Here is a 26,979-nt window from a genome sequence, read left to right as displayed (position 1 = left end):
GGCGCACACGGGCATATCGCCGTGCATGGTAATTCATTCTACTCTTCACTTGATTCAGAGTGGACGACTAGAAGTAGTCTATCAGCTAAAGATGGCAGGTTATCTAAAGGTCCTCGGTTTTCTCACCAGGTCTGCTACTTTATCCAAAAGCCACGCGGTCATTGCTGCTCAAGGTTGCCAGACTTTACAACAGAGGAACTGTGAGTTTTAAAGCAATTGTCTTTAGACTTGACACATATATTCAGTAACAGATGGTTTCCTTTTGACTTGGCAAATTAATTTGGACTTCTTGTACTGTACCACTTCAAGCCTCGGTTAATGCGGCCCATTGTCTTGTTTGAAGCGTTCTCATAATGTTTTTCCGGTTCCGTATTTTCCTGAACATTTAAAGTAGTTCCTTACCCTTGTGCTTCATATAAATGACCTTATGGTTACCTTTCTGTGTTCTGGTGGTTTCACACCTACAAAACAATTCTACTGCGCTGGCTGAGACGGCTCGACCTTAATATCTTGAAAAACCGGCAACCGATGGAGGTCGGCTAACTTGCTAGCGTGTCTTTGTGTGCTTCAAACGTGTCGAGCCGTGTTTTCGTCGACTGTAACGAAATATACCCTAATCTGTTGGATGCCTCGAAGAGATGTTTATTTAAACATTATATATTTCAAAACCTCGCGCGAGTCTTTTTTTTTCTTTTTTCATTGTCCGAATTTGGGCAGATGGGTTGTATGGCTTGAACTGAGCACAGCTGCTAGCTAATCTTTAGGGTTTTACCCATAAATCGATCATGCATAACAATTTTATACTTATTTTGAATGTAGTGTTTTGTAAGAACAGGTAAAAAAAAATGAAGATTAACGTTCAGTTGTGCGTTATTGCAATAATCCATTGTCAAGGTCAGTCCGTGGAGATGAGCGGGTGGTTTTTGGGCGCATGACACCGGTAAAAGGCACTGCTTTTTTTTTTTTTTTTTTTATTTTATTATTTAAATCTACCCACATTTTAGCTCGTATATGTAATTTAGGTTTGCCTTATTGCTTGTACTATTGCATTTCTGTTGGGTGTTTTATGGGAAGTTGAATTGTTATTTTGTTCAACTTTGTGCTAAAACATTTAGTCTAATGCTGCGTTTAATAATTTAAGTGATTGAGCAGTTGTTGGAAATAAGTTGGTGTAAACCTTTTGTCCTATAGCTGTATGGCTTTTGAGCTGTATATGGCTAGGGCACATGAAGGGCAGCTATAATACAATTAGGCAGGCATGCAGAGTGGTCTGGTTGACTTCAGTATCCTGTGTTGGGAAATCTGTTAACTTACAATTTAAAAACGACCCAATTTATATGATGGGCTATCTCCTGATGGGTAGTTACAAAATTATTAGTCAGAACCTACTGAGACCTCACTAGCTTGACCCAACTACCTTGAAACTGGCACCTGGTGGAGGCAGACTATCTTGCATAATCCAAATGGAGTCTATGGATTGAAGTGAATAAAGCTGTTAGTTAGTCAGCTGTGAGTTCTACACACAAACTGCTAATGGTAAGAAATATCATAATTTTGACTGTTCTGTGTTTTCAAAATAAGTGAATTAGCTATTTTCAGTTCTACACTGTAAGTAGTCCTTTGTCAAGGTGAACCTGTTGACCTGTTATGTGTGGTAAGTTATTGAGCACTTGTAGGAAGTGTAGTTGTGAGAACCTCCCCACAGCCATCTTTGACATTGGAGCTGTATATGGCTGACTAGGCCACATGAAGGGCAGTTAGAACACACTAGGCAGTGAGAATAGGGCAGTACCACTGCAATGTCAGGTTGACATTTAATGTCCTATGTTGGGAAATTTGTTACATTGGAGGGAATTAGCATAGCATTTTAATCAGGTTTGGGAGGAATAATGGTTTTTGTTAACAACCTCTCCCTTACCAAGGTCAGTTGTTTCCAACATGTGTGTTATGGTGCTGTGGTCAAGTGTATATAAATGAATTATAACTAGATGTTGTATAACAAAGCAGATTTTTATTACTTTCATTTTTTTTTGAGACATAAATATGAATTGAGATAAGGGGGAGTATAATCATTCATCTATTCATGTTTCATTAAAATAGCTCAGTTTTAACCCTGTAAAGTGCCTGATGAAATCTAACTGCCTGATGACGTTTTCACATAAATAGGGCAAAAGATAATCACAGACAAACCCAATACCAAATTTAACTTTATCAGACTTATTAGTGTTGCAAAATTTATCTATCAATTATGCACATTAACAAATTTTCACCACCCTTTATAGTGCTTTATGGTCCATGATGGAGCAATTCCTGTACCAGACTGTGATACAGCTAGTTAGGATGCTCTCAACTTCACAGGGTAGATGTTCTTCAATACTTACAGGAGGAAGAGATGCTGGAGAGCCTTCTTGATCAAACTGGAAACTGAACCAAAAAAAGGGATCTGGATCCCCAGGAACTTGATGCTGGTAACGCATCAACCATCATCCCATTGATGTGAATAGGGCTGTGCATGTTACCTCTCTTCAAAAAATGCACAATAATCTATTTGGCCTTGCTGGTATTAAGGAGCAGGTTATTGTCAGCTAACCACTGGTAAATGCTGAACTGAAATCAACAAACCGCATTCTTGTCGAAGTGTTCTTGTTACCCAGGTGAAGGCAGAAGTCTGGCTTTGAGATGTGTTAGAACTAACCGCTCAAAGCACTTCATGATTATGGGTGCTACGGGGCAGTAGTCATTCACACTAGCTTAGAGTGCTTAGGCACCGGCAGGATTGAGGTATTTTTAAAGCAAGTTGGCACAATTGCTTGGGACCGAGACAGATGGAAAATGTCAGTTAAAGGGTCAGATTGTTGTTTATAGCACTCTTGATTGCCTTCCTCAGGTCAGCCCTGGATGTGCTTTAGACATGTACGTCTCCTGATTTAAAAAAGGTATCGTTCCAGGCCTTGAAGTAGTGTTATTTTCGTAAGACGAGACGAAATATGTTCGTCAACAGCCTTTTTTTCATTACTAAGACGAGACGATGACAAGACTGCACCACTGTCCAAAAACGCTGGCTAAGACTAAATTAACATGCATTATTGTTGATGAAGAAGATGAGGCGAAAATGTTTTGTATAAAATAAAAACTAAGATAAAATCTCTCTTCATTTTCGTCTACAATTGTCTCTGCTTTTTCAACAGCTGTTACGCCTTTAAAATATTCACAGTTGAAAGAATTCGTCCACACGCCGCTCAAAAAAAAAAAAAAAATCCTGAGCGCAAGTCCACCATCTAGGCAGGCTTTTTGTGTTAAATTATATTTCCTGTCACTGCGCAGGCTTTTTTATTGTACATGACAGCTTATGTCCCGATGACCGGTCTTTGCATTACGATTAAAAGCAGTATCAATAAAGTAAAAAATGTGATGTGCAGTCAAGTTCGAGTGAAACATATGTGAAACAGTTTTTTTACTGAAATGTTTATCAGTAGTAATCTCAGTAATAATGTTTTTTTTTTTTAAATAACACATTATTACTGAGATCATCTATTTTTAATTTAGTCTTAGTCTTGTGCCAAATGTCCTTGTTAGTTTTAGTCATATTTAGTCATTCACATATCTTTTTTTTTTAGTCAAGTTTTAGTCGACTAAAAGTCTCGTCATTTTTGGCTAAAACTAGACTAAAATGACGAGACTTTTAGTTGACTAAAACTTGACTAACAAAAAAAAGTTATGTGAATGACTAAATATGACTAAAACTAACAAGGACATTTGGCACAAGACTAAGACTAAATTAAAAATAGATGACGAAATTAACACTATTTTGAAGTGAACCTTTTGTAGATAAAAAGGCCTACACTTGATCATAAGGAATTCCAGCTTTTCAGAGAAGTGCCTCTCAATGATAGCAGAGCTCGTGCACCAAGCTTTGTTCACACAAATGCAATAAGATATTGCAGTCCATTAATCTTTTGTTGAACTTCATCCATATTGTTTGCCAAATATTGAGTATGGAGAGCTTGAGTGGTGTTTCCCTTAGCTCTCAGCCCACTGTGCTTCTTTATGAACAGACCAACTATGACCAGGTAAATAACTGCTAATTCACAAATTTTGGGTAGACTCCAAGCTGACTGTTCATGTGCTGACTCTATTGGTCAACAAAATGGCTTAGTCTCAGACGAGACTGTGGTACATCACCTGTACCTTTTTTTTCCTAGAATGCCAAATTGGTCTGCCCTACACTGCTTCCGATTGGCTTAGCTTCATTTTTTATTTTTTTCCTTGTTCAACCAACTGCACTACCACTGAACTTTGAGATACTTCAGCCTCCAGTCACTTCCAGAGTCTACACCACAGAACAGTTTAACGGTAAGCAAAGACCTATTGGTTAGAATGGTGATGGTTAGGTTAGCCTGTCAACTTTTCAGGTTAGGTCAGCCTGTCCAGTTTTTTTGTACCTAATTAAGTTTGCTGTAGAGCCAGACCCAACGTGTTTGTATCTGCTATAAATTTTAATATTGTTATAGTTGTTGGTGTGAGGCTTCTGCTTTAGTGGTGAAGTTGTTAATGGTATGGCTACATTAGGTGACTTTATGCCATTTATAGGATATTCTAATTTCTGACCAATTGATTGTTTTTCCCCCAAGTTTGCACATCTCTTGTATGCTTTGGATTTGATGCAGTTTCTTGCTTTCCTCATATTGATTTTCTCCTATCACTCTATAAAGTTTAGTCTTTCTTGTCTGTCTATATGGTGATGTTCTGGAACTGTGCAGGCTTTTTTGTGTGTTCACAAAAACACACAAGGGTGTAATAAAACAGGGTGTACAGTGAGTTTTTTTTGTTTGTGTATTTGCACACTAAAAATCTGTTCTGCTCAGTTCAAATTTGTGAGATCATATTCAAAACCTCCTTTTGTCAAACTGCCTGTATCATTCTCAGTAATGATCAAAACATGAAATAATTGCAAGGAGTGCTTGGAGCAAAACTGGGGATATATTGAGTTAAATGCAATGTACCATGCATGCAGGTTATACATTTATGCAATTTTCACTTTTTATAAGCTCTGAATAATAAGTAATTTTAGAATATTTAACCTTGTTTTTTTTTTCCAAGATGCAGAATAACCAGAAAATAGATCAATTCTTTAAACACCCCAATAATGAAACATAATAATGGACTAAATTAATAAACAAACAACTTAAGTTTTGCTGAACATTTATTGAACAACCTCCTCATAAACAAATCCAGCAGTATGAACTGATTCCAAAAATAACTCTCACACAACACACAGACACACACGTAGTGTTAATTTCGTCAGACGAGACGAGATGTGTTCAAAAACCTTTTTTTTTCATGACTAAGACGAGACGATGACAAGACTGCACCACTGTCCAAAAACGCTGATTAAGACTAAATTGACATGCATTATTGTTGATGAAAAATGAGGTGAAAATGTTTTGTATAAAATAAAAACTAAGATAAAATCTCTCTTCATTTTCGTCTACAATTGTCTCTGCTTTTTCATCAGCTGTTACGCCTTTAAGTTATTCAGAACGAGTTCGTGGCTTCGCGCTGTTTAGTGTGTGCGTAGAAAGAATTCGTCCACACGCCGCTCAAAAAAAAATGTAAAAAAATCCTGAGCGCAAGTCCACCGTCTAGGCAGGCTTTTTGTGTTAAATTATATTTTCTGTCGCTGCGCAGGCTCTTTTATTGTACATGACAGCTTATGTCCCGATGACCGGTCTTTGCATTACGATTAAAAGCAGTATCAATAAAGTAAAAAATGTGATGTGCAGTCAAGTTCGAGTGAAACATATGTGAAACACTTTTTTTACTGAAATGTTTATCAGTAATAATCTCAGTAATGTTATTTTAAAAAAGACTACAATTTTTTGACTAAAACTAGACTAAAATTAAAAGACTTTTAGTCGACTAAAATTTGACTAACAAAAAAAGATATGTGAATGACTAAAACTAACAAGGACATTTGGCACAAGACTAAGACTAAATTAAAAATAGGTGACGAATTTAACACTGCACACACGTACATTTTATATACAATGTATAAAATATACATTTTACAATAATGTAACCTTCAACAAAATATTACATTCAAGAACAAAATAAATATGGTTCAGAATTTCTTGAAACAAAATTTTCTCTCTTAAACTCAACAGTATGATCACAATATGAGGTGAAAATGCACAAGCCCATTAATTGATTCAATTGAACAAAGTACATGGAACAAACGACTCAGTTAGCCAAAGTTTGTGAATCAAATGAATCAGTTCAAAGAGTTGTTGAACTCTTTCGATCAGTTCAAGTTCAAAAATAATCTCTCCTTTTTGGTAGCAAAAAAATATAGAATGAGTTCAACGAACAAGAGTCTTTTTGTGTCCAAAAACAAGAAAAATTGGAATCCTCTTACCAGCTGATTTCTTAACACAGTGTAACAGTGAATCAGATTCGTGGGCAGCTCGCCACTGTGCACATTCAATCACGTCCGATACCAGACGATTCCTCTCCAAAAGGGTTAAATATGCCACATATATCCCAACAAGCTCATTTCAATATTCCAATTCTCCGTTGGATTGCATCAGTTTCTCTTTCAAATAATCACTTATCGTTTTCTCACTCCGATGACAATTTCATATCACTGTAATTCTTCCAGAAATGTGATGTATGTTTTTTTTTTTTTTTTTTTTTTTGCATTCAGTCTTTCTCTCCACATGTGGAAACGTTCTTGAATACCATTTTGTATAGCAGCTTCGTTTGAATTTCCCTCCTCTCACGCTCACAGTGGTAGCTGCTATCTTGTCTCTCCTCCTCCTTCTTCTCTCTCCCGCTGCCCGTGCAGTGCTGTGGGCAGGGCTTAGGAAAGTGCTGTTTAAAGATTGGCTTATGAAAAAAATCACTGGAATGAAAGCCGTGATTGGACAAAACGACTTTCCTTCTGGAACTTTCCTTTTAACTAGTAACCTGATTACTCGGGTTACATTCTCCCCATCTTGAAGATATGCAGGTCCCCCTGCATCCTTCAGGCTTCGAAGTCATTGCGGAGGGGTGTCCACTATACATTTCCACAGATGCACCGTTAAGAGTATCAGTCCCCTCCAATGATACAGTGAAGGCTGTACTAAGCCCTCTCAGTAATGATTATATGACCAATGAAAGTGGATTACTCAATTTAGGGTAATGCGGTGTGAATGATGTGGCTGCGGTTCAGGAGTATCAAGCTCAGTTACTGAACAGCTTGAGGAGTCCACTACAAACAGTATTCAACACACATGCAGGAAGTGAACTTCAACAAGAAGCTTTGGGACTCTTTGAGTCCTTTAAAGATCCATTTGACGTGACATACGGCTGGTGACCCCTACTCAGAATTTGTTCTCTGCATTTAACCCATCCAAAGTGCACACACACAGCAGTGAACACACACACACCGTGAACACAGTGGGCAGCCATTTATGCTGCGGTGCCTGGGGAGCAGTTGGGGGGTTTGGTGCCTTGCTCAAGGGCACCTCAGTCGTGGTATTGCTGGCACGAGACTCGAATCCACAACCTTAGGGTTAGGAGTCAGACTCTCTAAGCATTAGGCCACGACTTCCCCCTGCATTCCATTCCATTTGCTGCAGTTTCAACATCATATAGACAGGACAGTGTCATAAAAGAAAACTTCAATTTTGTGGAAGCAGAAGAGGTTTCGGTCGGATTAGCAGTATGAGACCTCGCAATAAAAACAAATGTTTCCATTATATACCCCTGATAAAGAGTTTAGAACAATTATTGTATCATCCAAAAAATATTTGCCATGATAAATGTTGGATCTCAAAAATGCAGCAGTGGATATTTTTGACATCATAGATGGTGAACTAATGCTTTCACACCCTTTATTTTCATCTAAACCCCCTGCTTTAGAGATCATCCTTTATTTAGATGAAATCGAAATTTGCAATCCACTTGTGTCTCATGCTTCAAAGAATAAGTTGCTCATGTTTTACTACACTTTGGGTAACATTTTAATCAAAATTACAGGTCAAAATTAGCTTACCCAGAATATTCCTTGGATAAACTTTAATACTCATGTTAAGTGCTGTCTGTTTTGACAGCCCCATGAATAAAGAAATCTGTTACTGTTACTTTAAATGTGATTGTTCTGCATACAATAAATTCATTGTTGTATGTTTGTTGATAAGAAATATGATAAATCAGAATATAACCACTTTTTGACCATGTTTATACTCACACAAGCAATTTGTTTTATGATTTTTCAAATACATGAACAGACACAAACAAAAGATCACTAAAACAACAACAAAAAACAAATCTTTGACCTTTCTTAATTAAGATTCTTGAAATTCGAGTTTTTAGGGGTGGTATTATTCTTAAAATTAGCACAACAATCTAATTGAACATGCACCAAAACTTGCATTTTATAGCTTTCACTTGTTTCTGGTAAAATCTACCTCAAAAGGAGTTAACATGTACTTGTCAAGAAAGAAGACCAATTTTCTAAAAAAATGTAAAAAAAAATTAAGATTTATGAGCTTGTGTGCAATGTATTTTATAAGACTTTTTATCTTTTATGGCAAAAAACAAGACATATTTTCTAGAAATAAGATTTTGTTTTTTGTAGTGTGGTTACAGAATGTGAATCTGGTTCAAACTTACAGAATTATAACTGGAAAAATTCTAGGCTGTATTTGAAAGGGGGGGGCCAAATAAGTAATTAAAAATATGGCAGTTGTATGTTGGAAGTCATGAACTTCATTTAAAATATTCTTAAATAATCTTACTCCAAATGCAAAAAAAAAAAAAAGCCATATACAGCTTGTGTGGGTGTCCACAAATGGTGTGGCCTTGTAGTGTGGCATGTTGATGCTTGTAGTGTGTACCAAATGCATTGTCTTTTCAGTTTTTGCTAATTTTCACTACTATTACAGGAATGTTACAGGCTGTGCTTTTAACATAAATTGCAAATATAAAACTTCAGGTACTTTGCTTTAAGTGCCCATTTTTATAGTAGAACTGATCTAACTAGATTAAATGGTTCAAAAATGAGTTCTAGTAGTCATTATGAGATGCAAAAAAGTTATTGAAGTAGGGGATGCTTTCACCACAAATAAGTTCATTTGCTCTTGTTCCTAATGTCTATGCTGAACAAGTTTATTTTTCAAAAAGTTTTGACTTTTGAAATTAAACTTTGAAATTGATCTAAACAGGGTCCATCTAGTTTAAGCAGTCCATCTGCTGGTTACAGTGATGATTTAATATGAATACTAAATCTTCAACCACTCATTATTGACTATATTTTAGAAAATATTTAACAGATTAAGGGACCATTGAAAGACCCAAGGCATAATAAAATGGGGCTTCAATTCTTGAACAGGATCAAGTACAAGGTGTCCAAAGGTCTATGTGCCAATATACCATGCATATTACCGAGTTACAACTTACCGAGTTGTTCCCACAAAGTTTGAAGAATACAATTTTCTATAATTTTCCTGTATGGTCTAAAATTATGATTAAGCTTCACTCTGGGGCCCAAACCTGTTTCAGCATAATAACCCTGTTCTCAAACTGAGGTTCTTGGCATATGATTTGCCAATGTTATTGTGGAAAAATTTCAGTGGTCTCCAGAGCACTGACTTCAACCCCAGTGAACATCTTTGGTATGAATTGGAACACAGAATGTAGACATGTGGATGTGATGGTTTGTTGTCCACATACTTTTGGCCATGTAGTTAAAGTAACATTTCTGCAAGATGAACAGGATGCTAGTTATTAAGCAACTATCAGACATTCGACAAAAATATAATTACTCAAATTATTATTTATTTTGTTGTACATTTAAATATTATGTTCAAGTTTTTGTTACTTGAAAGTTTTACGGTTCAAGGTTCTTTATGCACTATGTATGTGTATGCTCCTGAAATAAAAATTCAGAAAGATGTGATGCATTGTTTTTATTAATATAACTCATACAGTCTCTTTAAGAGTATGATCAAGTATTTGCCATTGTCTTTATTAAGGAAACAAAAATCACAATTTAAACAATGAATCACGATAGCTACAGAATTGCAATACGTATTGAATCGGCACAAAAGTATCGGGATAGTATTGAATCGCCAGATTAGTGAATCATCCCAGCCCTATTAAATTCAGAGTTTTATTTTCTAATAGATGCTGACCGGCGCATCAAGGTCGCTCAACCAGTTGTGGAGATGGATGGAGATGAGATGACTAGGATAATCTGGGAATTCATCAAAGAAAAGGTGAGGGGTGTGTTTTTTGTTTTTTTTTTCTTCAAAAAACCTAATTTTGACAAAAGTTAGTTAAAATTTTGAGATGAGCAGAATACAATTTTATTGATGCTTAGTGTTGACAGACCACACTGCATTTATATATGTGTGCATGCTGTTCTTTTGTCTCCTATACCCATGCATCTGATTCTCAGCTCATCCTAACAAATGTTGATGTGGAGCTAAAATACTTTGACCTTGGCCTACCCTACCGTGACCAGACTGATGACCAGGTTACCATTGACTCAGCCTTAGCAACCAAGAAGTACAATGTTGCTGTCAAATGCGCAACTATCACACCTGACGAGGCCAGGGTTGAAGGTAAAGTTATTTTATATTTTAGCTTTCCAGTTATGGCTTTGATTACCATGAATAATACTTGCTCTTACCCAGAGTTCAACTTGAAGAAAATGTGGAAAAGTCCTAATGGAACCATCAGAAACATTTTGGGTGGCACGGTTTTTCGTGAACCTATCATCTGCAAGAACATTCCCAGACTTGTTCCTGGTTGGACACAGCCTATCACAATTGGCAGACATGCCTTTGGTGACCAGGTCTATTTTTGAACGTACTTATGTTTAGCAGTAATTTACAGCAGATGTCATTCTTTATCCTTGTATGTAATTATGTAATTGTGTTGTTTACAGTACAGAGCCACAGACTTTGTTGTGAATGCACCAGGAAAATTTAAGATCAGCTTTACTCCAGCTGATGGAAGCAAAGGCCAGGAATGGGAAGTATTCAATTTCCCTGGGGGTGGCTGTGGAATGGGCATGTACAATACTGATGAGGTCAGGAAAATTTTATTTATTTATTTTTAAAATGTGTTTTTATACGTTTAAACCCCAAGAGAAGAGTCTGTGCAGAGTCTGCAGTGCTTGGCTCTAACAATGGTTTCAGTATAGCTCATGCAAATAGTCATCACTAATTTAAGTGTCTGTGTATGGCAGCCCCAACACAAAAGGATAGAAAGAAAGATCTCCAAAGACTAAATGTGGTGTAAAATGGGACTTTCAGATGAAGAATTTGAATCACCATTTGCACCAACCCAGAATTTTAAATATTTTAAATAATTTTTTAAAGCTGACAACACTTCATGTTATTTCCATTTTGCTTTTATTTTCTCACTTGCTTAAATTTCTCACTTCCTCTCCCTCTCCACAAGTCCATCACTGGCTTTGCTCACAGCTGTTTCCAGTATGCTATCCAGAAAAAATGGCCTCTCTACATGAGCACCAAGAATACCATCTTGAAAGCGTATGATGGGCGCTTTAAGGACATCTTCCAGGACATCTTTGAGAAGTGAGTTATGTTGGTGAACATAAATGTACAGTTTAAGAAGTCAAGAAATTACACTATATGGGCAAGGTAATGTCGATACCCATCACACTCATATGTGCTTCTTGAACATCCCATTCCAAAAGGGGCATTAATATAGAATTTGCCACTGTCTTTCCATGGATGGAAGACTTTCCAATACGCTTTTAAGTGTGGATGTGGGGATTACTGAAGTTGGACACTAGCATCAGCCTTAGGGTCCCATGTCTTCATAGATGTAACTTTGTGTACATGGACATTGTCCAGCTGGACTTGATTTGGTATAGGCCTGGTAATGCTACTGAATGGAAGTGTCAGTGTTTTAGAATATAAAGTGGTTCTGGATAGTTGTGCTTCCAAGTTTGTGGCAATACGTTTGGGAAGCCACGCATATGAGTGTGATTTGTTTCAGAGTTTACACAATACTTTTGTTAGTTTGTCAATTTAATTTTGGAATCTGTATTAAAATGTTTTGTATGTAATTCATTCATTCATTCATCTTCTACCACTTATCCGAACTACCTCGGGTCATGGGGAGCCTGTGCCTATCTCAGGCGTCATCGGGCATCAATGCAGGATACACCCTGTACGGAGTGCCAACCCCCATCGCAGGGCACACACACACTGGAATTCACTCACGCAATCACACACTAGGGACAATCTTCCAGAGATGCCAATCAACCTACCATGCATGTCTTTGGACCGGGGGAGGAAACCGGAGTACCCGGAGGAAACCCCCAAGGCACGGGGAGAATATGCAAACTCCACACACACAAGGCGGAGGCGGGAATCGAACCCCGACCCTGGAGGTGTGAGGCGAATGTGCTAACCACTAAGCCACAAAACCACTAAGACAGTTCTTTGGACTGATGAAACCAAACTGGAACTTTTTGGACATGTGGACCAGCGGTACATCTGGTGTGCAAAAGGTCAGGCTTATGACCAAAAGAATACCATCCCCGCGGTCAAGCACAGAGGTGGGTCATTGATGTTGTGGGGCTGTTTTTCTGCAGCAGGAACTGGCAGTCTTGATCGTGTACCTGGCATCATGGATTCCCACAAATACCAGGTCATTTTAAAGAAGGCACAACGTGATGCCTTCTGTTGACAAATTAAACCTTGGTGATCATTGGATCTTCCAGCAAGACAATGATCCCAAGCACACCTCCTAATGCTTGGTTGGGGAAAATATGCTGTAGCGTCCTGGAGTGGCCTTCTCAGTCACCAGATTTAAATCCAATTGAAAATCTTTGGTGGGACTTGAAGGCAGTTGCAGCATGGAAGCTATCAAACATAACTGAGTTACAGACTTTTGCATGTGAAGAATGGACAAAGATTCCAATCGAGAGGTGTAAGAAGCTTGTCAGCACTTATCGAAACCGTTTGTTAGAAGTTATAAAAAGTAAAGGACACTCCACAAGGTACTGAAGCTGGGGGTTGAATAATACTACAAATGCTCATGTGTTAAGAGTTACAATTTTCATTTAAACTTCAAAGTTAAGTCAACTTCTGTTGTCAAACTAACTCGTATGTATCAATAAATATTTTTTGTTATTTCACGAGGTTTTTTTTTTTTTTTTTTTTTGATTGATTTTCATTATCTTTTATCAACATCACTATAATGTCTTTTGAGGTGAGGGGGTTGAATATTTCTGATTGCAACTGTAGCTGACACAGTAGTGAAATGAGAGAATGTTTCTCCAGGACCATGGTGTTACATGGAACAAAGAAAGCTACATAGAACAACACAAAGCTAAGGACTTAAGAAAGATAGTCCTAGTCACTTAAAGTGCATCTGTGTAACCTAGTGCAAACAGTGCAAAACAAACGATACAAAATAGTGTTGACCAGAATACATACTGTATATTTTATAGTACATATGCAAACATGCTGGAATGAATACTTACAGTAGCAGCAGTTTATATGAGGCTTTGTAATGAATAGTGCAAAACAGCAATTGTATGAAATGTAACTCTCTGTATGCTGTCTTGTCATTCTTGCTGGTGAGACCCACCACGGTCGTGTCATCTGTGAACTTGATATGTTTTGAGCTGTGCATTGCTGCACAGTCATGAGTAAGCAAAGTGAACAGCAGTGGGCTGAAATTAAGTCTATGAACAGCATTTGTACATAAGTGTATTTATAGTCCAGGTGGGTGAGGGCTCAATGAAGGGTTATGGCAATGGCCTCATCCGTGGAGCGGTTTGGACTCTGGACAGGCAGTCCAGTGAGGGTGTTAACTGGGTCTTGATATGCCTCACGAAGAGCCTCTCTAAGCACTTAATTACAATGTGAGGTGTGCGTACAATGGGATGATAGTCATTGATTCAGGACACTTTAGACTTCTTTGGCACAGGGACGATGGTGGTTGTCTTGAGGCACCTAAGAACAGCTCTGCTCGGGGAAATGTTGAAGACGTCAGTGAAGTATTGATATTTAACAGTTTGTTTCTTGCCATAATATGGATTTGTACATTAGTCGTAGTAGCACTAAGGGCTACTAACAGGGCCCACCGTTCCTCTATACAAAACAACTGGTGTAAAGCACATTAAGATGTCGAGTTAATTCCTGACACTTCTTACCAGGACACACCTGTGAATTGAAAACCATCCCAGGTGACCACTTCATTAATCAAATGAGATTATGCCATGAGTGTGCTAAGATATCAAAGCTAAATATAGCTACTGTGTGTTCTTTTATAGTACAATACTGAACATAAGAAAAATTAATAAAAAACACTGAAGTGGTGTGTTCAAACTTGACTGTTACATATAACTGATAATAATGTGTTTCCATGTTCCAAAACTTAATAGCCCATTATGCTTACTTAATTTATAGTTTTGTTTTACATTTTAAGTAATTTTGAAAAAAATATTGATTGTTTCTTATTGCAATTTCCAGAGTGAAACAATATTGTGCTTTCTTAGCAAGTGCAAAACTTTCACTGAGACTGTGGGTGTACACACCCGAGGAGCTTTCATGCAAGGTGGTATTTGACAGCCGAAACACATATTTAAAGGACCGATGCTTAACTTTGGCTTATAAGGAGGAACGACTGCCATCAGTTCCAGCTGGTTAATGTGTTTGCTCTCACACAGATGTTTACAAACTACACATGTGCAATGAGGGGGTGGACATGATCTCCCAGTAGGATTGATCTAAAGTGGGAGCACCCTGAATCCAGTCATTCTAAATTAACAGTATCCTAATGTTTTTGTCTGTCATAATTATGAGAACAGCTATTCTAGTGACAGAAGGAATAGAGCAAGTTATTAAAACATAAGTATGGATCGTTTTCAAAGTGTTTTACTCCTCTATTTATTGTCAACAGGAAATATAAGCCAGAGTTTGACAAACTGAAGATCTGGTATGAACATAGACTTATTGATGACATGGTGGCACAAGTTTTGAAGTCTTCTGGTGCTTTTGTTTGGGCTTGCAAGAACTATGATGGAGATGTCCAGTCTGATATTTTGGCTCAAGGTATGTTTTATGTCGCACAAGGCTTTTCAGTAATTAGGATGCAATCCTTCATCTTTTAAAACTAAATCTTTCTTTTAAAAATAACCATTTTCTTTCATACTGCTTTTTAAATTGTATTTTCTGTCAAAAATTGGTCAAGGCTATTGACATCCCTATTTTGAAGTATTTTTAAAAAGAAATCTAACAAACGTTAAAACTATTGTTTCATGTCCTTTATTCCTGGTGTACAAATGATTTCCCCCATGTTTAAAATGTATTTGAGATCCATTAAACCATAGACATTCACATATTAGGTAATTTTTCTGAAATATATTCTCAATAAAACAGCTTTAAGTACAATTGGTGCCATAACCAAAATTTTTCATGGCTGGAATTGGAAATAGATGAGACACAGGAGCACACTGGCACAGTGTAACCCCACACAATGAAAAGGATGTTGAAGGAATGTTTTTCGCCTATTGTCATGTTCAGAATGGTGCTTGTTTAAAATAGCATGTTGTCACCAGGTTTTGGCTCCCTGGGTTTGATGACCTCTGTTCTAGTGTGTCCTGATGGAAAGACCATTGAGGCTGAAGCTGCTCATGGCACAGTCACTAGGCATTACCGTGAGCATCAGAAGGTTAGTCCATCCTGCATCCTCAATCTGCTACATCACTAAATTCACAAAACTATTAGTCTGCATTTTAAAAGGATTTTGTGTCCAACCCTTACAGGATCCCAGCAGCCAGGAATGATTTTCTTAATGTTCTATTTATATTTTTCATTTCTTAAGCAGTCTGTGAAACATTTACTTTAACAATGTGCCATATTACACAACATATTTTGGTATTAATTCTTTCTCAGGGAAGACCAACCAGCACCAATCCTATTGCAAGCATCTTTGCATGGACCAGGGGACTGGAGCACAGAGGCAAGCTTGATGCAAACCCAGATTTGATTAAGTAAGATTATATACAATTTTGTCATTTTCTTCATATGTATTAATGCAAGAAATTCTATTATTTATTTCAAGTCAAGTTATTTGTAAACACTTTTAATAACAGTTGTCAAAAAGTAGGTTTTCAATAATTTATCAATTCTGCCTATAATTTTTTTTTATCCTTCCATCCTCATCTGGGTGACATTTAATGGTGCAGTCACTACTAATTTGGGAGTGGCATGTGTAGCTAGAGACCGGGGAGAGGGGGATTACAGATTACTAGGTATGCTCTTGAGCACAAGCAAGAACCCTGGCAAGACTAGTTATAACACCACAATTTAAAGGAAGTGGCAGTAGCACAGACAAGGTTATAATGGGTGGATGCACCCAGAGAGTCAACAAACCTGAGTGAATGCATAAGAAGAGTGCATTCATTTTCCAAGGTGATAATGAGCCTACATTTTGGTAAAAGTAACCATGGTGGATCATAACATCCCAGAGGTTTGCTCAGGACTGTACCAAGCTTTTCAGGTCAATAGTAGTATTTTATAATGTGCATTTTTTTTCTGGGAGTAAATGCATTGTGAATAAGTTGGATCATGAAACCATTTCCTCTGGGAAGTAGTCTGTCTTCTCTATTCTGGACTAACTGGAGCTTTTTTTTTTTCCAAAGAGTGGCATTACAGTAATCCAACCTAGAGGTAACAGAAACATAGCTGAGAAATGTTGTTCCATGATGCAGATAAACTAGTTCATGCTTCTAAGATGAATGAAGGCAATCAGTTGTAGCTATGCAAGTTTCAAATGAGATATTGGAGTCTTTTATTGTTGCACATGATGTAACTTAAATGACTCAGATTTACTATCCAATCAGACAACTTGAATTCGGATCTGCCTGTAGTCCTATTAAACGTACTTAAAAAAAAGAAACAGATGAAAGACCCCAGCATAATAAACACACAATTGTCATCAGCATGACAGTGAAAGCTTATACTGTTTTATGAATATTTAAGTAACAGATGTACAGTAGTGGCAAACGCGGCAGAAATGTCAAGCAAGGTTTAAGAAGGAGGAGTTAAGGAGACGCAGCACTGATCAGTGGCCAATAGCATGTCATTTACCACTTGTAACTGGTGCTTTGGAGCTGTTTTAATCATATGATGAGGCCTAAATCCTGACTGATACATTTTGTGAATGTTATTCCCACGAAGATAACTTTTTTATTTTGATGAAATTAGCTCAGGCTCTTGACATTACAATCCTTGATATGATATGGTTATATTATCATTTGCATGGTTAGTTATCAAAATGGAGTTGAATTTTGAATGGTTGATTTTTCCATTATCCATTCAAACGGTCATCAGTACTACATGTACTATTATTATGTTGGCTTTGTAGAAGCCAACATTCTGATTTCCTTTATAAGCTTATTATTATTATTATTATTATTATTATTATTATTATTATTATTATTATGTTGGCTTTGTAGAAGCCAACATTCTGATTTCCTTTATAAGCTTATTATTATTATTATTATTATTATTATTATTATTATTATTATTATTCTTAGCCACAAATTTATCAAGAGTAACTCGTCCTAGGGCTTTCGAGCCACATGCACCAAATTCGGATATGTCGTAGACCCTGGTCTGAAGTTTGTTGCTACTACTTTTCTAAGCGATCGGAATTCCGGCATTCCCGGTACGGAAGCTCAAAGTGGCCTTTTTTCGTATCCACTTCCATTATAAATTTTGGAGGTTTATAACTCGGCAAGTTTTCGAGCGATTTACACCAAACTCGGACAGGTTCTTTAGGATGTTACTCCGGACAAAGTTCCGGACTCGGCGTTCCGACGGAACTTTGTTTTCCCGTAGTCGACGATGGAACGTCCCATAGACTTGAATGGGGAATTCCTAAAATTCCTCTAAGCTTTCACACACGCAGCGTGCGCAGAGCTCAGGCACGGCTTCTCTCCTGTGTTCTATGCAGTATAATAATAAGTAGAATCCCATAATGACTGCAGTATTGACATGAAATGTCCAAACCCTCAGTAGCCACTTTTTGCCAAAAGTATTGGCACCCCACCGGGTATACTGGTGACGTCACGTGTAGCCCCGCCCCCAGAATAAGCGAAATCAAAAATGAGCACAATATGGACACGTCATATATCAAAACACTCAGCCCAATGAGGGGAACTGCCCCACGTGTATTTTGGTCACGTGACGTAACGTGTATAGCCCCACCCCCAAAATAAGCGAAATCAAAAATTTGCACAACATGGACATGTGACATATCAAAACACTCAGCCCAATGAGGGGAAGTGCCTCACGTGTGTTATGGTCACGTCACGTCACGTGTCGTCACGTGTCATCACGTGAAAATAAAAAATTTGCACAACATGGACATGTGACCTATCAAAACACTCAACACAATGAGGGGAACTGCCCCACGTGTATTTTGGTCACGTCACGTGACGTCACGTGTAGCCCCGCCCCCAAAATGAGCGAAATCAAAAATTAGCACAACATGGACATGTCATATATCAAAACACTCAGCCCAATGAAGGGAAGTGCCTCACGTGTGTTATCGTGTCGTCACGTGTCGTCACATGTCATCACGTGAAAATAAAAAATTTGCACAACACGGACATGTGACATATCAAAACACTCAGCACAATGAGGGGAACTGCCTCATGGGTATTCGGATCATGTCACATGCTCATGTCCGCTCGCCTCCAAAAGTATTGGCACCCTAGCGGTCCAGTAGCTTTCACAATCTTTGTCCACTTGCCTCTAAAAGTAACACTAACCCTTATGTCCACTCGCCTCCAAAAAGCACCGGCCTTTGCGAATACTTGCACCGTCAAAGCCAACATCAAAGTTTGTCTCGACGAACTTTACAAATCTAGTTTCTAGTTGACTTGCTACAGTATTAAATAAGAATTTTTGTCATCTGTTAGGGTGAAGAGATATGTTGATCTAGCAATATGGAGATTCGTTCTAGCAACACAATCTGTTTCATAGCTCTCCTTTCATGTTGTTTGTAACACTACAAATTTAGTTTGAAACCGTTTCAGTTCCAATTCTGTCACCTGTATTAAGCAGCACGTGTGTTCATTATCATGCATTATCATACCAGTTTGGTAGTTTTTTAATACTTTTTGTGAAGTGAAGCTAGAACTTGGAGATTATTGTTAAAACCTGTGCAGTACCTGTTGTGGATGTAAGACAGATGTGGTAGTGTGGCACAGTCTTTTGACCGAAATATTTTAAAAGAGATGATGTAATGATCTGGGGTCTCATTTATAAAACTGTGCGTAGGATCCCTACTAAAAGTTTACGTACGCCCAAAAGCCAAAAATGGCGTACGCCAAAAAAAATTCCGATTTATAAAACCGTGCGCGCACACTCCTCTAAGCAATGTTCCCTTTATAAATCACAGATCACCCGCAGATGTGCGTACATGAACCAGCCTCATATCCCGCCCTGTACACGCCCATTTTTAACCATAAATACTCAATGCAAATCACTGCGCGGGCACGAGAGTGGACCTCGTTATAATGAGTTTCCTCTGCGGGTTTAAAAATGGGGTGAGGAGCCAGTGTCTCAGGGGGTAGCCACTGTCGCCTGCAGGTTATAATAATATTAAAAGCAACATTGTTATGATTATATTAAAAACAAAATTGTTAGTTTCTACTTTTTAATATTGTTAAACTCACCAAGAAACCAGCCATCATGTACTGTGCCTATATTTAGTCTGCTATGTGTCAAGATAAAGGAATAATGTGTTGAACCAGGCCAGCATGCCACAATGTTTGTGAGGGTCATGTTGGAGTCACATATGATTTGCACATTAATAGAATGCACATGCTTTCTATTAACATAAGCAAATTCATTTTCAGATGGTGCCCTTATAGCAACATGAGTGCAGTCAGTTGCGCCGATTACATTTGGGAAACCAGACATTGCTGCAAATTGCATTTTAATTTCGGCCTGTTCTCGCACAGTGTAGGGGAACCTGATGTATCGACTACCCATATTAAGTATACCATTCAAAACGACAGATATTATGGCACTCAGGGACGGCTGTGATATACCAGACCTATAGGGTGAGATGATAGATTCCAATAGAATTATTTCACATACAAAAAGGTCTTAGACACAAAGTTGAGGATTACTTTTTTTTTTTTTAATATAAATAATTTACCTGTCTGCCAATTCCCGCTAGAAACAGCCGGTTGCCAAGAACCCCAGAGTGGTGAGGACTTGTATTTGGACTGGAATGGCATGGTTCCGGCGTGTTGCCCTCTCCAATACTGGACCCAATCCAGCACATAGATCTAAGAGCACAGCTCTAGTGAATCTAAATCGGCTTATTAGCCAGTCATCATCATGGGCCAGGAAATCATCATGGTCCCTGAAAACTCGTTCTCTCCTTATTCTGCCATTGGCGTAATCCTCCAACAGTGCCAACATGAAGCATTATTTACCCGGGTCACCTTAGGATTTATGTTTCTATCAATTAGACTGATTGTTAACATCTTGACAAAATCACAGAATTAATTTGTGGGCGAAAATTTAAGACGAAAATGTTAGTGAATACATACTTCTTCATGACGGTTTTGTAATGAACACCGTAATAGTTAGGACTGATGATGAGTAGCGATTGTGCTTCATGACTGTATTTGCAGATTTTGACATTTTATGATATATGTACATTTAAGGAAAATATTTCGTTTTTACACTGTGCTCTGCAGTTCTCTAATAAAAGGGTATTTCATGCTATTCTGTATCACATGTAGTCGCGCCATCTCCTCCTGCGCTCCCGTTGTGGACAATGTGACTGTAAGGCAGCGATGATCATTCATTTATTCATTCATTCATTCATCTTCTACCGCTTATCCGAACTACTCGGGTCACGGGGAGCCTGTGCGGGGAGCCTCAGGCGTCATTGGGCATCAAGGCAGGATACACCCTGGACGGAGTAGCGCTGATTATTATTATTATTTTATTTTTAATACATTTTGAATTACGTTTGGATTTTACTAGATGTATATAGCCTAAAACAATCGGCACAAATAACACTGTTGGATTTAATCTTCATGATAATGTGGATATAACGTATGAAATGGAGTGAAAATTAGATATCATTAATTCTTATAATCGTTCTTCTCAGATGTATTTTCTACAATCTAACTTCAGTTCACGACCTCACCATCTGTGTCACCAATTCCCTTTGTCTCCAGAATGTGCGTACGCACGTCTCAAAGTTTGCATAAAGGTGCGCACATTCTCCCGTCAAGTTTGTTTTTTATAGATACCTTATACCTTTGCGCGAAAACTGGCGTACGCACGTTTCCAGCCCCGTTTTGTGCGTATGCACGCTTTATAAATGAGACCACTGATGTCAGACAGCAAGTGTCTATATTTTTATTCTGAATGTTGGTATTAAATATACTAACAACCTCTGAGTGGTTTCTATAACATTCTGATTAGCTTTTACTGAATTCAGAATTGACCTGAATGCTATTTTCAATGGGTCTTGTGTATTATTCAAATGATTGTTAATGTCCCTAATACTTAATTGTGCTTATAGAAACAACCAGGTTCAAGACCAATGCTGAAAATTCCCAAAGAAATTCTAAATATATTTTCGGGCTCTGTAATTAGTGGAATTAACAGGACAGACTGTTTTTTTTATTTATTTACTTCAAATATTGGTTGCTACATGTGTTACTCTAAATAAAACAAGTTTGTCAAATTGTTTTGACCATTTTACCTTGTTTACATTCCAGCTAACTGAACAAAATGTTGTCCAGCATTATAATCTATTGAGCAACTGGCAAGGAGGAAACCCAAAAAGACAGTACACACAATCCATCAAAGGTCACCTAATACCATCAAAAGAATATACCAAAGGAAATATACATAATATACAGTGGGGCAAAAAAGTATTTAGTCAGCCACCAATTGTGCAAGTTCTCCCACTTAAAAAGATGACAGAGGCCTGTAATTTTCATCATAGGTATCACTTCAACTATGAGAGACAAAATGAGAAGAAAAAAAATCAGAAAATCACTGTCTGATTTTTAAAGAATTTATTTGCAAATTATGGTGGAAAATAAGTATTTGGTCAATAACAAGTTCATCTCAATACTTTGTTATATACCCTTTGTTGGCAATGACAGAGGTCAAATGTTTTCTGTAAGTCTCCACAAGGTTTTTACACACTGTTGCTGGTAGTTTGGCCCATTCCTCCATGCAGATCTCCTCTAGAACAGTGGTATTTTGGGGCTGTCGCTGGGCAACACGGATTTTCAACTCCATCCAAAGATTTTCTATGGGGTTGAGATCTGGAGACTGGCTAGGCCACTAAAGGACCCACTCCTTCCTTGCCCGGGCGGTGTGTTTGGGATCATTGTCATGCTGAAAGACCCAGCCACATTTCATCTTCAATGCCCTTGCTGATGGAAGTAGGTTTTCACTCAAAATCTCACGATACATGGCCCCATTCATTCTTTCCTTTACACGGATCAGTCGTCCTGGTCTTTTTTTTTTCAGGAAAACAGCCCCAAAGCATGGTTTCCACCCCCATGCTTCATAGAAGGTATGGTGTTCTTTGGATGCTACTCAGCATTCTTTCTCCCCCAAACACTACAAGTTGAGTTTATACCAAAAAGTTCAATAAGTAACCCCATGTGGTTCTGGGATTTTTCTCACCATTCTTGTGATCATTTTGACCCCGCAGGGTGAGATCTTTCGTGGAGCCCCAGATCGAGGGAGATTATCAGTGGTCTTGTATGTCTTCCATTTTCTAATAATTGCTCCCACAGTTGATTTCTTCATACCAAGCTGCTTACCTATTGCAGATTCAGTCTTCCCAGCCTGGTGCAGGCCTACAATTTCGTTTCTGGTGTCCTTTGACAGCTCTTTGGTCTTGGCCATAGTGGAGTTTGGAGTCTGACTGTTTGAGGTTGTGGACAGGTGTCTTTTATACTTATAACGAGTTCAAACAGGTGCCAATTAATACAGGTAACGAGTGGAGAACAGAGGAGCCAATTAAAGTAGTAGTTACAGGTCTGTGAGAGCCAGAAATCTTGCTTTTTTGTAGGTGACCAAATTTCATTTTTAATTCATTAAAAATCCTACAATGTGATTTGCTGGATTCTTTCCCCCATTCTGTCTCTCATAGTTGAAGTGTACCTATGATGAAGTGTACCTATGATCTTTTTAAGTGGGAGAACTTGCACAATTGGTGGCTGACTAAATACGTTTTTGCCCCACTGTATCTCTCCAAGGAGTAATAAAAAGCTAGTGAAGAAAAAAGTATTTTTTATTCTGTGTGGCATAAGGGAATTTATTTGCGGGTGAGTCAGAGACAACATGCAAACAGTGCCACTGATGGTTTTTATGCATCAAATTTATTTTATTTATATATATATATATATATATATATATATATATATATATATATATATATATATATATATATATATATTTATATATATATATATTTATAACAATTTTATTACAATAGAACTGTCATGACAATCTTTCTGAACTGAGACTACAGAATTCATCTTAAATAATTTTATGAAAACTGCATTATTTGAGTGTTCACCCTCCTTTTAGCAAGCTGAACTATTTATTGTGAGTTCATACCTAAATATGTTAAGCAGGGTACACCTGTATTAATATTAAATCTAAATTCATAAAATTTTATCCTTGAACAATAAATATTACTGAATTACAGCTAAAATGTCAGATCAATGCCACTGAAGATCAATACTGTCATGAAAACCAAGGAACTGGCAAAACTTAGGAAAGTAATTAAAACATTGACAAAGCTTTGAACCTTCATAGGAACACTGTAAAATTCCAATTTGTTATAGTAAATTACACCAGGGCCCACACATTCTAAAGCTAATATTAAATATGAAAATGTATTTGTAACTACATGGGTACCACATATTGCATTACTGATTTAAAAAATGGGGCTTGTAAAATATTATGAGGCTGAATTTTACAACTGGTAGCTGACCACCACCAGGACAAAAATTGTTAGTGGTTATTACTGTTACATTTCAGAACATAAAACGGTTTTACAATAAGATATAACATTGTAAGGGTCAAAACCACTGGAAATAACAATTAGGTTTTTAAATGTTACAAAAACTTATGCACAGCCTACAGATCATAATCACATAAGATTAACTGTAATTTTCTATGTATTGCAGTATATCAGAGAACTCATATTGTGACAGAGAACCTGGTAGCCAGGCAATTAGGGCAAAAATATGTTCCAAAAAAAGAAAAGGAGCCCAAGCACACACAAACTTCAAATTATGAAGGTTTGTGTTTTGGATTGACTGGGTTGAAACCCAGACTTTAATCTATTTTAAATTTTATGTGCTGAAATTGCTGTTCTCCATGTTTGAGGATTTCATTCACCATCCATTGAGCAATGGATTATGTCTAAATCAAAATGTGTAAAACACATCCAATAAAGGAACCAACTGTAATTGCAGAAAAATACACATCACATTGAGTGGTTATTGATTTTTTTTTCTTGGCAGAGTAAGGGGTAATTATTGGAGTGTGAATATGTTGTGGAAGCTTTGTATTGCAAGTGCCATGCCTCCCCAAAACGTTACTACTTGTTTATCCATTCTATTAATTTATGGATTTATAGTTAAATGTTGTGAACTAGACAAGTAAACAATAGTTCCAACCTTTCAGCACATATGCAGCACTTATTCTGCTTTAGACCAGAAGTTAATATATAGTACTTAACATCTAAACCTCCATGTCCTACTGTGTCTTACCATGTAAATTGTATTCAAACTGTATTCAAAGGTGAAAGATTAATTCATTATATTTTCAAAATAGCCTATGTACTATATATAAATATGGCACTTTTAAAGCCATGTTTACTATTTGTCATTAATATACAGTGTTTTACAGAGCATAGCATATACCATAGAACTTGCAACAAAATCAAAGCTTATACAAAATTTAAGCATCACTTGCTCTGCTTAGTAAGGTTAGGACATATGAAAGCATTTAGGGCAGCATTTAAATGGTAGAAATGTTCATTCTGAAATATGTATTTAATAACATGTTAAAAGATATATTAACATGTGGGTATGAATGAGGTAAAATATTAGATAATAGTTTTTTCTCATTAACTTTATCTGCAGACTGCTATTTATCAAAATAGAGCTAAAAGTTGAAGTACCTAGTGAGTACCTGTTAACTAATCACATGCTTGATTTAATTGAAGCCAAGACAACAACATTCTTGAAAAATTTTTGCAGTATGGCCGGGTACATTATTCTTATGGAACAGACTACAGCCTTTAGGGAGTACTTTTTTCCTTTATGGGGTTTATTTGGTCTTTGGTTTAATTTAGTGGTACAAGTCAAAGTATCATCCCAGCAACACACTACCCAGAGTCAAATTCCCATAATGTGTTGTGGTGACATCTTTTCACCCGGCAAGTTATGCCTATGTACCTAGCACTTCACATGATGTAAAAGAAAATATGATTTGTCAGACCAGGTCAACAGCTTACCCAAATCAATTTCAAGAACTGACTATTCACTTGCTACGTAATGTCACACCCATGGCCAGCCTCATTGTAGCGAGATGTTATGCACTTCTCTCATTGGTTTTAATGTTATGCCTAGTGAATGAATACAAATTCATGTTTTTTAAATGCCTATTTCTATATAATTGAGTAAGCTATGGCACAAAATTAAGATGCTTTTGTCATCCATGAAATGGTAGTAGCTGATACCAAATGTTCTAGTTCATAGTTCTAAATTTTTTTGACCCATCTCTACGTTTCTTCCCACCTGTTTCCATATGCTCCCAAAGAAATTACAACCAATCCCACCAACACCTACAGTTTTGTTTGCACCTAACTCACGTTTTATAATATAGTCCAAAATTGATTTAAATCACCACAAGCAGGACGTATGCTAGTACCCTGCTTGGTAATGAACATATCTCTTTTTATCTTTTGTCCAGTGAGCTTAACAAACTGCATGTGCTCCCGTAATAGGTTTATTTTATTTTTTTCTTCTTCTTTTTTGGCCCTCTATCAATCTCAAGGCATACTTGGGTAGATTCTGTACATTTTGATGTGAATGTTCTCTAAATACCTTCATATCCACAGGTTTTCCCAGACTCTTGAACGTGTGTGTGTGGAGACTGTGGAGAAGGGGATTATGACCAAGGATCTGGCTGGCTGCATCCATGGACTGTCAAAGTAATTCATCTGTTTCCATATATACTCCATAAAAATTTATCGAGTCATACAGCAACTAAGTCATGTCAAGGCATTTTGAATATTTTCATTTAAATAATTATTTTGTTGTTGCTAAACAACAACATAAAAGGCATGTTTACACAAGTGTTTATCATAACTAGTAAATACTGCAGGTTACATGCAGTAAAATGCATTTCTCAGTATATTCTTTTTCTTTATTTCTTTATAAACCTGCCCTACTTTTCTGATTACAGCGTTAAGATTAATGAGCATTATGTGAACACCACGGACTTCCTAGATGCAATCAAGACCAACCTGGACAAAGTCCTGGGTAAATGAAGAAGGTGGACACTGAAGCACGTCCTTTCCTTTTTGTACCTCATTTAACTTAAACATCATCATAACCATAATCATTGTTGCTGAAGGGAAAAGTTGAAAAGGATCCTGTTTTTCTATAGCAGTGCTGTTGGTTAGTGTTAGCTAAATTGTATTTGTCACCAGTCCACTTCATTTCCCAATTACAAGGTTTTAGTTTTGTAATATGAAGTAATGTATGTAATACTGTATTAAACCATGAAAATAAAGGCAAAAAGCAATTTTGGAAACCTTCTAATAAATTTTATGTTTTGTCTTAAATTTTTGTTCAATTTATTTGTAAACATCAGTTTTAAAGGTAAATTTATTAATATACAGTGTTGT

General features: G+C 37.2%; 1 protein-coding gene across 2 annotated transcripts; it reads left to right on the top strand.

Annotated features, from left to right (window-relative positions):
* The first annotated feature begins 22 nt into the window (after positions 1–22).
* idh2 (isocitrate dehydrogenase (NADP(+)) 2) lies at positions 23–26,916 on the top strand. 2 transcript variants are annotated; one of them, XM_060877705.1, is made up of 11 exons: positions 23–200; positions 10,171–10,262; positions 10,445–10,610; positions 10,683–10,843; positions 10,937–11,080; positions 11,455–11,591; positions 14,938–15,089; positions 15,596–15,708; positions 15,933–16,030; positions 26,188–26,280; positions 26,535–26,916. In XM_060877705.1, exons 1-11 carry the CDS (start codon positions 26–28, stop codon positions 26,617–26,619), a joined length of 1,416 nt encoding a protein of 471 aa, XP_060733688.1. In that variant the 5' UTR covers positions 23–25; the 3' UTR covers positions 26,620–26,916. The 2 variants fall into 2 exon arrangements, with proteins under 2 accessions (XP_060733688.1, XP_060733689.1); XM_060877706.1 differs by lacking the exon at positions 23–200 and adding an exon at positions 4,335–4,353.
* Positions 26,917–26,979: the final 63 nt, after the last annotated feature.

The sequence above is a fragment of the Tachysurus vachellii genome, chromosome 9 (genome assembly GCF_030014155.1).
Source record: "Tachysurus vachellii isolate PV-2020 chromosome 9, HZAU_Pvac_v1, whole genome shotgun sequence".
Classification (NCBI taxonomy): domain Eukaryota; kingdom Metazoa; phylum Chordata; class Actinopteri; order Siluriformes; family Bagridae; genus Tachysurus; species Tachysurus vachellii.
The sequence above is the reverse complement of the archived record's forward strand: the minus strand, read 5'-3'. Positions and strand labels throughout refer to the sequence as shown.

Excerpts from the sequence above, each read along its gene's own strand:
- idh2 (XM_060877705.1), top strand. The coding sequence starts at position 26 with ATGGTAATTCATTCTACTCTTCACTTGATTCAGAGTGGACGACTAGAA. Across the intron at positions 10,611-10,682 it reads TGACGAGGCCAGGGTTGAAG|AGTTCAACTTGAAGAAAATG; the intron begins GTAAAGTTATTT and ends GCTCTTACCCAG. Across the intron at positions 11,081-11,454 it reads GCATGTACAATACTGATGAG|TCCATCACTGGCTTTGCTCA; the intron begins GTCAGGAAAATT and ends CCTCTCCACAAG.